This window comes from Mustela nigripes, chromosome 2 (genome assembly GCF_022355385.1).
Source record: "Mustela nigripes isolate SB6536 chromosome 2, MUSNIG.SB6536, whole genome shotgun sequence".
Lineage (NCBI taxonomy): Eukaryota > Metazoa > Chordata > Mammalia > Carnivora > Mustelidae > Mustela > Mustela nigripes.
This window is the reverse complement of record NC_081558.1, coordinates 75,304,272-75,322,785: the sequence shown is the minus strand read 5'-3', so window position 1 is coordinate 75,322,785 and position 18,514 is coordinate 75,304,272. Positions and strand designations below refer to the sequence as shown.

General features: G+C 35.9%; 2 protein-coding genes across 3 annotated transcripts in view; one reads left to right on the top strand and one right to left on the bottom strand.

Moving 5' to 3' along the window:
- AZI2 (5-azacytidine induced 2) overlaps nucleotides 1-3,836 on the bottom strand; it is a 36,757-nt gene extending 32,921 nt beyond the window's left edge. Inside the window, exon 1 of the mRNA XM_059390803.1 lies at nucleotides 3,272-3,836. Within this exon, the coding sequence (XP_059246786.1) occupies nucleotides 3,272-3,374 (103 nt within the window). The 5' untranslated portion in view covers nucleotides 3,375-3,836. The remainder of the gene's footprint in view (nucleotides 1-3,271) is intronic.
- ZCWPW2 (zinc finger CW-type and PWWP domain containing 2) overlaps nucleotides 3,836-18,514 on the top strand; it is a 131,470-nt gene continuing 116,791 nt past the window's right edge. For both annotated transcript variants that reach the window (XM_059390806.1, XM_059390805.1), the window contains exons 1-2: nucleotides 3,836-3,926; nucleotides 11,139-11,253. The gene's annotated coding sequence lies outside the window, so the exon portion shown is untranslated. The remainder of the gene's footprint in view (nucleotides 3,927-11,138; nucleotides 11,254-18,514) is intronic.

The window sequence follows — 18,514 nt, the reverse complement described above, 5'->3', positions numbered from 1 at the left end:
AGTAATCGGTGGCAAAGGTGGGATGTAAACCCAGATAAGCTTCCTTCTGAATTTGTGCTCTTAATACAACATTTTCAGAGACAACAGAACATGGATTCAGATTTGTTCTAATAAGAATCCAGAAAGGAAAAGCTCAGTGGTAGAAACAACCCCAACCAGAGATTCAAAAACCCAGACTCTAGTCTACAATCTGCCACCTTGATTACTGATTGGTTTACCTCTCAGGATGTAAATTTTCCCACCAATAAAAAATGACAAGGTTGAACTTCATTACTAAGATGCTACCTTCCTAAATTGTGAAAGGAAAATTTACATCCTGAGAGGTAAACCAATCAGTAATCGGTGGCAAAGGTGGGATGTAAACCCAGATAAGCTTCCTTCTGAATTTGTGCTCTTAATACAACATTTTCAGAGACAACAGAACATGGATTCAGATTTGTTCTAATAAGAATCCAGAAAGGAAAAGCTCAGTGGTAGAAACAACCCCAACCAGAGATTCAAAAACCCAGACTCTAGTCTACAATCTGCCACCTTGATTACTGATTGGTTTACCTCTCAGGATGTAAATTTTCCCACCAATAAAAAATGACAAGGTTGAACTTCATTACTAAGATGCTACCTTCCTAAATTGTGAAAGGAAAATTTAATGCAAATATAGAATAACAACCTAAACAGATAGAAGGAGTTCCATTTTTGCCAAAAACTGAATAAATGGTATAGTACAAATCTTAGACCTCAAATCCATACCAAACATGGCTAAAAAGTTATCACCACCATCCCAGATGAAGAAACTTAAGCTCAAAGAAGTGTGGTTAATTTGCTTAAAATCACACTGGCAGTATATGACAGAGCTAGGGTTGGAATTAAGCATTATCTAGTGGGCTCTTTCCTCTGTTCTACATTTCCTTCTGAACTGAATCTCCTATTGCCATCATCCTCCTACCTCTGAAAAGCTAGAATATCCCTAACCCACTTCATAGGTTTATTCACAATACAGTGGAGCAAGGATTAAATCTTAGGGAGGCAAAGAGACCAACACTTAAAATCCTTGTTCTTTTTTGTTTTTTCTAAGATTTTATTTCTTTTTGGCGGGGGGGCAGAGGGAGAAAATCCCAAGTTGACTCCCCACTGAGCATGGAGCCCAACTCTGGGCTCCATCTCACAGCCCTAACATCATGACCTGAGCCTAAGAAGAGTCAGATGCTCAACTGACTGAGCCACCCCGACACACCCCCCACCCCATATTTTTTGAAGATTTCTTTCTTTTTAGACAGAGAAAGAGCAGTGGAGCACACACGCAAACAGAGAAGAGGCAGAGAGTGATGGAGAAACAGAGAATCTCAAGCAGACTCCCACTGACATGGAGCCCTACCCCAGGCTCAATCTCACAACCTTGAGATCATGACCTGAGCCTAAATTAAAAGTCCAAGACTTAACCAAATGAACCACTTAGGTGCCCCTTCACTCCCTATTTTTAATTAAACAATTGGGGCAGGAATGGCTTAACTAGTTTATAAAGAAGGGATGATCAAGTGCCTTTTTTCATGATACTATCACTCCGTCTATATACCTCAGAACTCCAATGCCCTATAATTCAGTGAATGCCCAAAATGTGCTCAGCAACAGATATACAGTAGGAAAAACTCCACTCTAATTTCCATATGTCATTAGTCCATATGCTAAACTAAACTGCATTAGTCCAAAAATGTGTTATGGCTAGGGAATCATAAGATTTTTTTCAGGGTTAGGGTAGGTATGAAGTACAGTCTACTTCTTTTCAGTCTTTTCATAAAGTAATAAATCTCAATGGAATTAAGCACTTACATTCCCTCTTTAGTGTATTAGTATATTAGTAATTTAGTATTAGCAGTGGTTACTCTCTGGTAGCCATTAAGACAACTGTACCTTAATCCAGAATATAAAAACAAGGAAAAAAAAATCACATTTGTTCTGTTCATGGATTATGAAAAACGTCATCACATTTCATTCAATAAACAAAAATGCTCAGTGTTGGTAATTAATATTTACCGAGTGTTTATGGTCTCTCAGGCAGCTTTTAGGGGAGCTATCTCATTTATTCCTCATAACAATTGGTTAAATCTAAGACCTCTGATGTGGAAAGAATTTCCTGTTATCACAGGTGGACTAAAAGAAAGGCAAAGATTGAAAAGTGAAGCCAGGAATGTAAACCAGCCAGCTGACTACAGCTAGGGAAACTTAGAAACTATGTACTGGTGCCTTGGAGAGTTAGGCATTACTCTCATTTCAAGAGAGTGGGAAAATGGCGAAGAGATTTAGTCTCCTACCCAGTGTCAAGTGAGTAAGTGGAAAATTCAACACTCAGATCTGACTTAATGTTCTGACTTAATCCAGTGCATTTCCCATTACACTATATTCTCTAATACTAAACCCTTATATTTGTATACCTCTTCCCATTTTATAAACAATATGGCATTAAAATTTTCCAAAGACACTGTGAGTGATTATCATTCCTAATTTACAGATGAAGTAGGGAGTGATCATAACAGGTTGGGAAATCAGATATGGCATGTTTAAAGAACCAGAATTTAAATTATGCCGTTGAAATCTTAAGCAATCCAATTCAAAATTCTATAGTAGGAAAAAAAAATGTCTGCTATGTTTAAGAGGCACAGGTCATTTCAGTCTAGTACGTCACTGTCTTCGATCACCTTAGCAGATCTCCAACAACACATGCTGGAGCAGTTCATATTCCAACTTGTATTACAGTTTCAGCGAATATTTTATCTCACTTACGACTATGTGAGTTCCTTGTTTGTACCGTGCGTGTATGTAGGAGTCACTCTACAAATGATCAAAAATCATACCAAACGTACAGGTTAGACACTGCAAGAACGACGAATATCTACTGTTAGCCTCGATAACGGACAGGGCGGGGGGGGGGCGGGGTGATGACCACTGCCTCAGGCAGTGCCGTCCTAGCCACACGTCCCTCTTCCGTTTTCGATATAAATGCAATCTCAATGAATGAAATACAAGTAATGGCGCCCTAGTAATTCAGAGTACGGAAAGAAAATAAGCAATAGAGACAAAGTGAAAAACCAAGTAGGGCCTGGAAGAGCTAGCGTGAAAAGGTGACAGGACTAAGGGATGCCCAGGCGCGGGCGGCTCCCTAGTCAGAGGGCGCACGGGATTGTGAAGAAAATGACGTGTCTCTTCGAACCAGCAATGGCAGCGGAGGTTGGTCCTGGCACCGCCCGCGCCCCTAGCCCGGCTGAAGCGAGTCACTCACCCCGAAGACAGGTTACGTAGGGCCGCCCCCTGGGCCGCCGAGTTTCGATTCCCCAGTGTTTGGAAACGGACGGAAAACAAACCGGGTCGCCAGGGGTCACCATGGGCTTCCGGTTTCCTCGAAGGCACCACCGCTTCCCCAGAGAAGGCAGCCGCTCCGGGAACGCCGCGGAATTCCCATTTCTTTAGCCTCGGCTGCGCCGCAAGCGGCGCAGCCCGGCCTGTCGTCTAGGGCTCCGGAGGTTCTGGAAGGAGAGCCAGCCGAAGCAGGAATTGCCGAACTGCTGCCGGAGAAGGCCCGTTACCCAGCAACACGCGCGCGAGACCTAGGCCCGCCGGCGTCCGCCTCGTTAGCGTCCGCCCCGGCTGTTGGCCCTGTCGCGTTCCGAGGGAGGGAAGCGCTGTCGAGGGGGGCTGGAAGGGAGGACGAATAATGAACCGCCGCAAGTGCGGCTTCCGCCGTCCTCAGGCTGGGCTCCGAGGCCACAAGAGCAAACCGGAACCCGGTCCGCAGGGAGCTGAGAGGGCGTTCTCGAAGCCGGGGCTTTGAAGGGTCGGGGGGAAGGGGAAGGTGGGCGCGGCGTACTACGTGTCCCGTGAGTCTCCGCGACGGGGCGGGGCCGCGTCGACGCGAGAAGACGGAGGCGGAGCTGGAGGTGGGTAAGCGCTCAACTGGCCTCTGAGGCGGTTGGATTGCTGGCTTGTTTTTTGGCCTACTTCCAGCGCGCTCCTTTCTCTCGGCGTCCGCTTGGGGGTCCCCGAGCGTCTGTGGTGTCTATTGGATGCGCTCAGTGTTTAGATCGCTGTGGCCGGGAGCTGGGAAACTAACGACGCCTTCGGGGCTGACGGAAGGAAGCTGTTAAGGCTTCCCACCTCCGTTTCCCGGTCGCTGCTGTAAACTTCAGGCCAGCATTTAAAACACAAGCTCGGCGAATTACTCAGGGCAGCATAGTTATTCGGCACAGTGCTCTTTAAAAAACAAACAAACAAAAAACCCTACATAACTGAGTTTAGGCAAAGCTTTGGGATTTGCGGATGGTACCCGGCGGCCCTAGATTTTCTACCGTCTTTAGTAATTTCTAGATGATAGGCCTGAGCTGTGAAGTCACGAGTAGTTGAACTCATCACTGTCTCTGGAGGTCGCAGCCACGTGAAACCCCTCAAGCTCTAGGGCTGTTTCTGATTTAAAAAAATAAATGAGAAAACGGTAATTGTTGGCAACTTATCCTCATTTACTGCCAGTGGGCAAAAAAGACCCCCCTCGCCACCCTCTTTACATAGTGTTTTGTCAACTAAGACTTGAATATTGTTTAAATAAGTGTTCTCTTGGAAGGTGTTTTTACATCGCGTTTTAATTCATCAGCCCACCTGGTAGCTCTGATCAAACAATGGATTCGACGCAAGGATTAACTTTAAAATACGCTTTTGTTGTTAATCTTCTCTTTTTGGTTTAAGTGAAAGTTCACGGTGGTTATGAACAAAGACCACACGCAACTTAAAAGTTACATCATATTTTTTAAAAATCTAAATAATTAAATAGTTTGCTTTAATTTATCCGGCTGCGGCATGAAAGAGAGCACTGTTTTTAGTATATTAGACGTGAATCGTTTATTTGTTGATTGCCTTGGTAATGCGCTTTGATAATTTAAAAAGCAGACCACTACAGTAAGGATGTTTTGGCTGGTAAAGTTTTGAGGAATGTTTACCAAATCGGCGGAGGTACCCGAAATCATCAGAAATAAAAATGATACTCTGGTTTCTAATTTGTAGATATGAAAATGCTTTCTGTTATTCAACTTTGACAAGTTAGAATACTTTGAGACTTGTCAAAAACGAAGGGAAATTGACTTTTATCTTTTCCCTCTTAGAAAATGACAGCCCATTATTTTAGTTTTCTGATGAAAAACTAAACACCTCCCTTACTATCATTATGAGGAAGTTTATTAACAAAATTATTTTGTTAAAATTATTTTCTCTCACCTCATCACAAACACACACACACAGACCCCTAAGGGGGAAAAAAAGGACATAGACAAAAAGATGTGAACTACTTAAAAGTCTTGACTTGATAAACTGTGTATATCCAAATCTGTGTATATCCTGAAGCAACAGGCTTCAAACAGGGCAACACATATTCCTAACCCTTAACTTTAGAAGATACATGGAGGATTTCCATACATATCCCTACATAAAGGATAGTTTGAAGGTACTAATTCTCAGGTTGTCCCCTTGCATGTTTTCTTCCCTAAAATTGATCTACGTCAGAGTGTGCTGAATCAGATACCTTCTCCCTTCCTCTTTGGTAATTTTCCCTCTACTACTCTAATATAAAGCAATACTTTTAATCTGATCTAAATCTGTTTAGAAAGTGAGTGATTCTAATGACTGGGTAATTGATTCCTTTGTAAGAATGGCAATTGCCAAAGGCCTTCAGAAATATTGCAGAACTTAATTGAGTTGTCAGCTGACTACTAAAAAATAATTTTTGATACATACCTCTATGTGATTTTTGGTACATGGTTTAGTAGTTCAAAAAGATTTTACAACCAGAAATCCTTCTACTCCCAAATTCTTGGAATGGAAGAATACAAAGTAAAAGAAAAACTTTACCTGTTTTTTTCCTAGCAATGAGTAGTATTCATCCTGGATATATGATATAAATGGGTGTTAGAGAAGGGCCTACCTGTTTCTTTATGAGATGCATTTCTAATAAAAGCTGACTTGATATTTTCAAATGAACATAATTTATAATATGTTTGTTACTTGATCAATAGTAGTCTAGTCAAACCATAAGTGACTCTTAATCTCACAAAACAAACTGAGGGTTGCTGGGGGGAGGGGGTTTGGGAGAAGGGGGTGGGATTATGGACATTGGGGAGGGTATGTGCTTTGGTGAGTGCTGTGAAGTGTGTAAACCTGGTGATTCACAGACCTGTACCCCTGGGGATAAAAATGTATGTTTATAAAAAATAAAAAAATAAATAAAAAATAAAAATAGTAGTCTAGTAATTTAATGATAATACAATACTAAAGAAAATTTTTAGAACTTATGTTCTCAGGAATTTAAAAATCTTTTTGTTGTTAGAAGGAAATTTGATAGGATGGTCAGCTTAAAATATTTTCAAACACTAAAATGTTAGGAGAAACGTATGCAGGAGAATAATAAATATGAGATAAAAATATGAATATATATATAATACAAATTCATATATGAGATAAAAATATGAATTCAAGGAGAAAAGGAATGATAGCCAAGTTCCCAACTGTGAAGGGAAAGCTTGTTCATGTGCTTTTCAACAGGATGAATAATCATAGATATAAATTAGTATGGCATTTACATTTGATTTATAAAAGAGAGAGATGCTACTGTCTGTAGGAACTAGCCTTGTTCTGTATGTACAGTCTATGCTTCATAATAACTGTGAATTGAAATACTTTGTATTCAGTCAGAACTAGCTTCTGACAGAGATTTCATTTTTTTTTTTAATAAAACTTGAGTGTCATAATTGTATGCACAGTAACTAAGTGTAGTGATTTTTTTTGGAAACATGAAGGTGAAGAAAAATTTGATAGCCCTGAAAAGCCCTAAAGTATGAAGAAGAAATATGAAGACAGCTAACAGAACAGCAACAGAGAACCCAGAATAGGTTTGGTATGTTGTACAGAGAAAGAAAAAAAGATCCAGTGGAGAGAATCGTATATTCTTATTAAGTGAAGTAAGAACAACCCTCCTCTGAGGCTTGAAAGTTGTACTCTTGCCGTTTGGGATAATAATTCATTAATTTATTAATTAGCAAATTAAATAACAAATTTATTAATTAGCATTAATTTATTAATTAGCAAATTGCTAAATTAAATAGCAAATTAGTAAATAAATTAATTTATTAATTTAGCACCTACCATGTATTAGACATTGTTTTAGGCCCTGAGATGAAACAGGCAAATGACTTTTTGATGTATAAGGAAATAAAATCTATCACGGGAAATCAGTCACATAGACGAAGACGTATGTGAAATTTAACAACATGACAAGCAGTTCCCTCCCACTGATTTTCTTTTATAGCAATTCATATATGTGCCTATGAAAACTTCTTTTCTTATTTAAAATAGAAAGAAGAAATAATTCGGAGATTTCTGCATGTTCACTGTAAAATCCAAGAAGACAAAGTCAGTTTGTTAGAGGAAAGATATTTTATAAAGCTACCAAATAAACAACAAAAGGATGACATTAAGCTTCTATAAGAACTGTAGAAAGAAATTAAACTAGATTTTTAAAAATAGAATATTTAGCAAGGGAAAATTTCCAAGCCATTGCACAACTCACAGCACATGAAAGTGAAATTGTTGAATTTATAACAGTTGCAAAGTTAAAGACATAAGTTCTTAGCGTAGATTTTTTTTCTTTTTTAAAATTAAGGCTTTAATTTTTTAGAGCCGTTTAAGATTCATGGCAAAATTGAAGGAAAGGTATAGAGATTTCCCATAAAACCCCCACCGCCACACATACACAGTCACTTCCATTGTCAGTATCCCCCCCACCAGCTGTTTAATTGTTACAATTGATAAACTTGCATTGACACCTCAAATCAGGGGCAGTCCATAGTTGGCATAAGGTTCACTCTCGGCATTGTGCATTCTAAGGGTTTGGACAAATGTATCCATCATTATGGTTTTGTATAGGGTATTTTCATTACCCTAAAACCTACTATTGATTTTTAAATTGTCTACGTATGGATAGTCAGTTGATTCTTAAAAGTACAAAAAAAGATTTTTTTAATTTTTTTTTATAAACATATAATATATTATTAGGCCCAGGGGTACAGGTCTGTGAATCGCCATGTTTACACACTTCATAGCACTCACCATAGCACATACCCCCTCCCCAATATCCATAGCCTCACTACCCTCTCCCTACCCCAGTCCCCCTCAGTTTGTTTTGTGACATTAAGAGGCTCTTATGGTTTGAAAAGATGGGTCTTCAATCACTGATATTATATCATTATTTTGACATTCTACTAGTGTTCCCTAGTAGAAATCAAAGCTATTTTGTTCCCTTTGTGCTCAGAATAAAAAAATTTTCGATCATCCTAAACTAATATCAAAATTCTTAATTGTTCTTCTAAATCTTCATAATGAATTGCATTGCTATGTATATGTTATTGGCAGGAGTGTTTAAAAAGTTCTTTATCCTGTCCTACCAGTACTTTTTCTAGAATAATTCAAATTTTCAATTTGAAGAAGTGTTTCTTTTGTTTCTGTGACAGGACAGTTTGATATATTTATTATCTCAAATGAACTAATAGGTTTCAAATAACTGTGTTAGATAATATAGAAGTTTATACATCAGAGATAAGACAGAACTAGAACTACTTGGAAATACTTAACTATACATTGAAAAAATCATTGATATTTTGAGCTTAGTGACTGAAGTGATTGCTCAAAACTAAGAGTTTTAGAAGCCAGACTACCTTATTATCTTTCAGTTTTGATTTTTAGTTCTGTTTAGATGACAAGGGAATGAAATAACTACATCTACCCCAAATCTTGTATTTTAACTTGGCAATCTATTAGCCGCAGAAATACAGTTTAAATTATCAATAACATTTATATTCATGAAAAATAGTTATTTTTTGACATTGAGTATGTAATTCACTAAGAGTATATCATTCACTAAGTGGGGATATTTAATGTTTTGGTCAATATTTGTTGTAAAAGTTATGAAACATGGGCCAAAGAATCTAAAGAGAATGAAAAAAAAATTTTTTTTTGTCTGTGCAGCTAGGCAGAGGACAATTACAGTTTTCCAGATAAAGCAAACTCACTTAAAAAAATATGCATGTGAAAACAATATATGCATGTGGAGATCTTTGGGGGGAAACAATGGCTTGGGTTGAGGAAAAGTGGAAGAGGCCTGAGGAAAAATTTTATTCATCTTGATATTAAATGAATCAGCATACTATTCCATAATCCTTGTTCTCTAAAAATAAAGCAACAAAAATCTTAAAAGATTATAAATATCTTTCATCTTTACAGAAACTGTGAGACAAGTTTATTCACTTTTTTCAGAAGAGAAATACAGAGCAATAAGGAAATTGTCAACTATAAAATGTAGCATTAGGCATATTTATATGATGTGTCTATGAAATGTTCCTTTAGTTAAGAGTTAGAGTGTGCTTTTACCCTACATGACCTAGATTATGTCAGTCTCACCTCTCCTTTTTGCTGAAAAAATAATAGAAATTTTAAATATTGATAATACATAATGTTAATAATTGTGGTCACTTCTAATGATATCTTAATAAAAAGTTTCAGAAAAATAGATTTGAATGACATTCATTGCTTTGAATACTGGAGGATATATTGAAAACCAAATATCTCAGTATTAATGTTAAATGTACACAGACTGCTCAAAGACTGTCATGTTGGATTAAGAAAAAAAATGTGCTGATAATAAAAGATCTGTGGAAAACAGCAAAGGATACAAAAATATCGATCTTAAATAAACTAAGCTGAAGTAGAAAATAGCCTGATATAAAATATTACCGTGAGACATAGCAGATTTTCAGAAAAAAAAGTATTAATTCCACCAGAAGATTAAAAAAAATTCATCTAATAAAACAGCTTCACAGTATATGAACTAAGAGATAAACACACACTACTAGAAGATTTGAAGTTCCCTCCTTCACTAACTGATAGAATGGAAAAAAAAAAAAACATAATAGATGATTGGAATTAGAATTATTAACATCACACCCCCTAGGATGGCTATCCTCAGAAATAAAAAGCAAATGGAAGATATTTATGTTAACATTAATATGGAATCTCAAGGGAATCCCTGAATCCAAAACAGTCTTGAGAAAGTGGAACAAACTCGAGGTTTCACATTTGCTAAATTTAAAACGTGTTACAGAACAACACAATCAAGACAGTATGTCATTGACATAAAGACATGCATATAAATCAATGGAATAGAGAGCCCCCTCAAAACCTTCATACAGGTGGTCAAATGATTTTCAGCAAAGATGCCAAGACCATTCAACAGAAAAGGGCAATTTTTTCAACCAATGATGTTGGTTTTGGGAAAACTGAGTATCCACATGCAAAACAATGAAGTTGGACCCTTACCTACCATATACAAAAATTAAGTAAAAATTGATCAAAGCCTTAAATTTTAAGAGCTAACACTATAACATTCTTAGAAGAAAAATAGGGGAGAACATCATGGTATTGGATTTGGCAGTGAGTTTTTGGACATGGGAACAAAAGCATGGGCAACAAAAGAAAAAATAGGTAAGTGAAGGCCTCTAAATCAATCACTAATAAAATACAAAGAATCATCTAGTGACTGCAATCTTGGAAAAATACTGTGATATTTACTTTAAATTTCATTAGACATATCTAAAATAACATGACTGAGGAGTAAAGAACAGCTTCAAAACTAAATCATACCTATGCTTAAATATATAACATAAATGACGTGTGAAAATGTTCACATGTGTTCACGTGTTGGTAAGAAAGCAAATTGTTCCAGATTACAGCCCGATTTATTTATGTTTTTTCCTTCCATTACAATTACAGTTAAAAAATAAAAAAGAAAATATACACGTAACAGCAAAGGAAAGAGGGAGTCATCAGTGGATAAAAGATTACAAGTATTCTGAAAGAAACTAGGTATGAACATTTCAAAGAAATAGAGCCCAGGAAGTTTCAGCACAGAATATATTAGGCTTCACAGTGGAGCTGGGAATCAATCTTCCTAGAAGATGATGGCAAGGCTATGAAGGCCCTAAATGTAAGATGGAAGAAGATTTCTGGAAGTCTTTTATGAAACTAATGTGCCTCCTTGTCTTCTTCATTTCATCATGCAGAAAGACAGGCAATCCAGAGTGTCTTCTAAGGCCAGAAGAACAAAGGACCCACCCACTCTAAAGAAACTGAAAATTGGACAAACTGGGAAAAAGCTTTAGATTGTTTCTCTCCAGGGTAAGAATCCCAACTTATTCCTATTCTCAGTGTGTCATGTTTACTTTGCAAATTTAGATGTGATATGTTGAAAAAGCATGTTCTCAGTTTTACATTATGCAATTTAAAATTACTTCTGTTTTCATGTTCTCATTTTAAAACTCTTGATTGATTTTCTCAATACTTGTTTAGTGATTCTTGAAACAATAATTATGTAGTTACTCACTAGCACCCAGTGTAAGAAAGTCATCAACGCTTTATTAGAATTATGACACTTATTTCTAAAATGAGGAACACAAATGACAATGTATAAATCATTTCGAATGACAAGTTGAAATTCTCTAATTAGACAAGATTGAGAGTCTATTCTTGTGCCTTGCGATTTGAGGGAAGTGGTGAACTTAATTGAAGATCGTTCTTTCAGGTTAGTGGAACAAAATTGTATGTTTAAGCAAATCAACTATATGACTTCTGTGCAAATAGCTTAGAGAAAAGTCCATTGAGAATAGGCACACGTAGGGAGAAATAAAAAAGCCCATCTGAAATCAATGCTCTCTTTGCTCAACCTACAGATATAATTCGAATCCATTTATAGCACTATTATATTTGGTAGATGATCTGAAGAACTTAATCGTGATTATCCTTGTTAGTTCTGTTATTTTATGCTGACAAGTCTCACTATACTGAATAAACTGAGATACTTACAACCAATATAGCATATTAAAGCATATACATCAATTACTAAGATTTGAAGTTCGCATTTAGCACAATTTATCAGATCTCTAATTATTTGTTAACTGTTCCCTTAAAAAAAATTAAAGCTGAGAATATAGTTGCTGCAAAAGATACCAGTTTCTCATTCTGCCAGAAGCTCTTTCTTTGCCTTCAACTTTAATTTCTGATTTGGGATGAAATTCATTAGTTATCTTCATTAGTAAAACAAAAAGGAAAGAGAATATCTGTTAAGCATCTTGGAGCGTTTATTAAGCTACAGTCTATCCAGAAGTATCTGCATAAACTAGTCCATGAATGATAAAGCTAAATTACAATTTTGCATAGATAATAGGCCCTTAATAAATTTCTGTTGAATCATTAAGTACAATCTAAGGTTGACAAGTAGGCACAAATTAGGTAAATGAATGAACAGCAAGTGTTAAACTTACTTCACAGAGAAGATTAAGGATAAAATGCATTTTAATGTTTAGAAGCAGGGGCACCTGGGTGGTTTAGTCAGTTAAGTGTCTGACTTGATTTAGGCTCAGGGTCCTGAGATCCAGCCCTACATGAGGCTCTGTGCTGGTGGGTGAAGCCTACTTAAGATTCTTTCCCTCTGTGACCACCACTCATTGGGTGCTTTTGTGCATTCTCTCTCTCAAAAAGATAAACGAATAAAACTGCTTTAAAGTTTAGAAGTAAACTAAATTAGTTGTTAATAAGCATCTGAGAAAAATCCTTAAGGAAAGATGAAATAATTGGAGTACACTCATTCCACTTTGGTTTCTGCATGTTTTATTCTGTCCAACTACAAACAGAACTTACTTAAAAGCAAGGTAGAAAGGGAGTCAGACATTTATTATATATCTTTAGTGTGTCAGATACTGAAATGGGTTTTATATGCTGTTTCATTTTATCACTGAAACCATCCTATGAATTAGGTATTACTGTGATCAACATGTTCAGATGATAAAATGATACTCAGATCATTTAACTGACTTGCCTTAATTTAAAAATCTCAGGAAATGGAGCTAGAATTTAAATCCAGAGCTACAGATGATGATATTTAGTTGATACACACAGTCATTCTGGTTGTTAAATATTTTGAATATCAACACTGCCTGGGCCAGTCTTAATTCTGAAGTTCATATTATTTCCATTATTTTATAATACTCTAAATGTTTAGTGCTTTTCTTTGATAGGAACTTTTTTAGATGCTGGGATACAGTGGTTAACAGTATAATAATATAAACCTTGACCGAAGTGGACTTTCATTAGCTTGTAGAGGACTTCATCAAACAAATCGTAATACAGTGTGTTAGGAGGTGTGTAAAGGAGTTGAGAGTCCTAGGGGCCCATGATAGGAGATTTGACCCCTACTTACCATTTTTTAGATTGGTTTAGACATCACCTGAACCTGGTCTAATACCTTCTACCTAAAGGCTTAGCATGCCACATCTGCTTCCATAGCATTCTCCATTTGTCTCCTAGTGCTTAATGCTCAACATTTCTTGAGGAGAGGGATTTTGTCTTTGCTTAAGCATTATGTCTGGCTCACAGCAAATCCTCAAGAACTATTTTAGAACCCAAAACAACAAAAAAATAGAGTCAGGGTTTAAAACTGCAGCAAATATGCAAGAGAGAAGTTTTAGATAAGATTTTTGGGTATTATGATGAGAAGTGATGGAGATTTCCTTGTAAAGTAGGAGGCAAGTTTATCTTTTGAGAAGGAGGAAGATGGTATAGGATTTATTTATAAAGGTTTAGAACAATAACTGTCCAGATGCAAGAGGAAAGAGAAAGAATAAAAAGGATAGCCTTGAAGATGTGCTAATAGCTCCTCTGAGATTGGAATCTTTCAATATGTTGTGGTACCGATAGGCATGACTACATAATTTCCTACAAGAATCCGCATCTCAGATGCAAGAAATCAGAGATCAAGCCTATATTTGTTAGGAATGCTCTTGGCCTCAAGTAGTTGAAAAGATAAATAGTAGTTTGAACACGTAGGGGTTAATTTTGTCACATATACAGAAGAACAGAAATATAGAATGATGATAAGATTCCTAAAGTTAAGAACAAAAAACTTAACTCCTCGGAATGTTACTATGGGTTCTTGTCTGCATATCAATTGGGAATGGTTTTTCTTTTGTTTTTTCCTAAAATATTATTTTGTACAATAAATATTTTTTAATTAAAATTGATCTTTAAAATAAAAGTTCTGAAGGAAAATATCTCCCTGTGTCCAAAACATTTTTTGGTTCATGCTGAATGTTATTAGCACCAGACAACACTTGAACATCATTAAGGAATCCAGGACTATTTGTTGTGCAAGTAATATATCAAGAGGTTTCTTAAAAAATGGCTTCTAGTTCTGGGGTGACAGGGAAAGGCAAATTATGGTTGATGAGGCCTGATCTTCTACCAAGACTATTAAGTAAGTGAAGCTTATGTTTTTATGCCAGATTTCTTCTCTTCAACCATTTGTAGAATGTTTGTCGTAACTTACTCTGCTCACAATACTTTCCACTTTGCTCTTTTCTTGCATTTCTGTTCTCCTAATTCACAGAATTAAAAAAAAAAAAAACCCAGAAACCAACTTAGAGTTAGCTAAAATTGTTTTCTCCATTTCCTTCATAATTTCACTTTAGCATGCTCCAATGAGGTTTTCATCTCTACCTCTAACTTATTGTTGTTCATTGATCATTGATGACTGCCATGTTTCTCTGTTCCTCTTACTCAGATAAGCAATATCTAATATAATCAACTGCTGTGTCTCTCTGGAAACATAAAATCACCAACTTTGATCCAGTTACTTAGGCTGAAAGCTTAATAGTGTTGATCACTACCTTTCCCTTATTCCCTACACAAGATACAACTGTGAGTTCTACCTATTTCACCTCCAGAACACACAGAATCAGTCCCCTTTTCTTAGTGCCTGACTTCTACCCAAGACCAAAACATTATCTCTTTTCTAAAATCTATTTTTTACTATAATAAATTTTTAAAATATATACTTTGTTGAATTTTACCATTCATACAAAAAAAAAAGTGTGAAAGTTGTAGATGAACTCACAAATTATCCCAAAGTTAGTGTACATGTATAACCACATGCAAGGTATTAATCAATCTCTTCTTCTCACTCATTATCTTTGAAAAACATTACCTGCCCCAGAGAAGCTATCTCATGGCCACTTTCAATCATTAGACCCCTTTGATCCAAAACTCACTACTATCTTAACTTTTAACACTGTGAATTTGTTCCACTTTTTTGAAAACTATTTAAATGGAATCAAGGGGTGCCTGGGTGGCTCAGGCGTTAAGCATCTGCCTTCCACTCAGGTCATGATCCCAGAGTCCTGAGATCGAGCCCTTCATTGCACTCCCTGTTCAGCAAGAAGCCTGTCTTTCTCTCTTTCCCACTCCCCCTGCTTGTGTTCCCTCCTCACTGTGTGTCTCTCTGTTAAACACATAAATAAAATTAAAAAAAATAGATAAAAATAAATAGAATCAAATAATATGTATTTTTAAAATCAGGCTTCTTTTCGTATGTTTCTGAGATTCACTCAAGTTTTGTGTAGCAGAAGTTTGTTCATTTTTTTGCTGTATATTATTATAAAATGTGAGTACACCATATTTCACTTTCCTGTTCTGCAGCTTATAGATTCTTGAGTTTATAGTTTTTGACTACAAATCTTGAACATATCTTGAAATTACCTATTGAGACAGGTAGATACAGATATTAGATATAGATATTTGTATCATATATATACCCAGAAGTACTTATGGTCAAATTTAGTAGATAGTGAAGAGTAAATTGCCAGTGGACATACCAATTGGCAACCCATCCAGCTGTATATGAAAGTTCAAGTTCATTTGTATCACTAAAACTTGGCGTTGTCAATCCTTCTAACATTGACTTTGCTGATAAGTTTGCAGTGGTATCTCATTGTACTTTTAATTTGCATTTCCTTTATGACTCTTAAGTTGAGAAACTTTCATATTTATTGGTCATATGGATTAACTCTTTTGTCAAGTACCTATTTAGGTCTCTTTCTATTAGGTTTTCTGCCTTTTTTCTAATTGATACTAGATCTGTACCAGAAATCCTGCCTGTATTTAACTACCTGTCATACTGGTCTCATTTTTGTCCTTCACATAGGCTCAGATTTTCTTCTTTTCAAGGATGTTTATGGGTTGTGTCTTCAGTTTTCAGGTTTCAGGTCAAATGTCATCTTTCATATAAACCTTCCTTGACCATCTCCTCATCTCCCCCGAAAGTGTGTATCATTCTCTTATATCATCCTGGTTTTTTTTTTTTTTTCCCCTTAAGCATCCATCAACATGTGAAATTTTATCTTGTTTATTTATTGGTTTGCTTATATATACTGTCCACTTCGCTTCTTACTAGAATGTTAACTCATGTCTGTTAAGTTATCTCTGTTTTTATTCACTGCTATTTCCCTAGCACCTGGAACTTTTGTGTGACATGTGAGAGGTTTGAAGTAAGTATCTATGAAAAAAATAGAATGAGGACACTTGGATGGCTCAGTCATTTGAGCATCCGACTCTTGGTTTTGGCTCAGGTCATGATCTCTGCGTTATATGCTCCATGCTCAGTGGGGTGTCTGCTTGGGATTCTCTCTCCCTCTCTCTCAGCATACCCCCAACTCGTACTCTTACTCTGTCTTCCAAATAAATAAATAAGCCTTTAAAAAAAAGAAAGAAAGAATGACTGAGTGAATCAAGGAACAAATTAATGCCAAATTTGAGATACTGTTCTTACTGATATATTTACAGAGGGGTACATATCATTTTTCCCCAAAGAGTATATATTTTTGTAGGTGAAAGGAATTTTCCTGAACTAGGATCATTGCCTGATATTTCTTATGTGCATTATAATTATATTCATAGTAAGATTACTTAACCCCTATTGATCTTCATTTTCCAAGGTGACACTAAGAGTAACCATTATTGATATATTGCCTGGTACACCTTTACAATGCTAAAATTTACAAGTCCATAAAACATTTTTATGATTTAACTTTTGTAACAAGAAGTTGTTATAATTGGCAAAATTATAAACAAGTACTTTGGGTACACAAGGGTTTAAGGCTATTTAATTAGCAGAGACCCTGCAGGTTGAAATTTATTGAAAATTTGTAGTTTGATGGTTTATTTGGAAACTTGTTTTCATATTAAAATATTTCGTCAGAATTTTCAATAATTGATTTTAATTGAAGATCTGATATATGGACTGTAATTATGAGCAACATAATAAAAAATATTAAATCTGATAAATTACTATTCAGAATTTTCTGTCGCTACTTACCACTTTGATATATGTAGATCAATATGTAGATCAATATCAATTTTTTAAATAAAGATTTTATTTATTATTTATTTGACAAAGTGAGAGACAGAGAGAGGGAACACAAGCAAGGTGCATGAGAGAGGCAGATGCAGGCTTCCCACTGAGCAGGGAGCCTGATGTGGAACTCAATCCCAGGACTGGGACCATGACCTGAACCAAAGGCAGGCATTTAACCAACTGAGCCACTCAGGCATCCGGTTAGAATGTTTATTTCAAGGATAGATTATGTTGCTAAAATATTTTTAAGAAATTACTCTTTTATATTGTTAATTTTGTTCTTTTATACTTATATTAGCCTTTTGTATTTATTTCCTATATTCATTTATAAAACTCATTGAAAATTTAATTTTATTATGTTTATTTAAAACACATATATACCATATATACTTGCAGTCTGATCTCATTATTCATGGTCATTATGTTCTCCTACATTATTGTGAAAACTGTATTAGCAAATTCTGAATCCTTGCTCCTAGAAGAAATGCAGAATTAGATTCCTACAAACCTTTGGTCACAACATTTTCATTAATCAATCAATACAAAAGCTTATTTTTTTATGTATGTTTCTGTTTAAAGATAATTTATTTGATCTATACTATTGATTCAGTAACACTGAGCTCATGACCAACAGCACTTGCCTGAACAAAGCTTACCTAGCAGATTTTCTCCTTAAGGCACATCTCTGCCTTCTTGAGCTTAAGACTGCTAGCCCGCTGGGGGCGGAGGGGGGAGGATAGGGGGACATCATTTTTAACAATAAAATCAGTTACTGAAAAAATGTGGCACTAAATAGATCACAAAATGGTACCTCTTTATAGTATGAGAGCTGAAACAAGAAGACACAACATTGCCTTGTGAAAGTGCAGCAAATATTGATATTGGGGGTAACAAATACTTTATAGAAAGTAGGCAAAATTGCAAAAATGGAGTCTGTAAATAATGAAGATTGATGTATAGTTATATGAAACAATACAATTTTAAATTATCCAACATAAAAACTTTAGAAAATAGAGCAGAAAACAATTTATAATCTTACCAGCATAAGATTCTTTTTTTATATATTTTTCAATTTTTGCCTCTGTTGTATATATTTTCAAATATTGCAGTTTGTTTTCCACCCAGTTTGCTGCTGGAAAGCCCTTCACCTCCTCCATTAATGGGTTTTAGGTGGAGCTGTCTTTACCCATGCTTTAA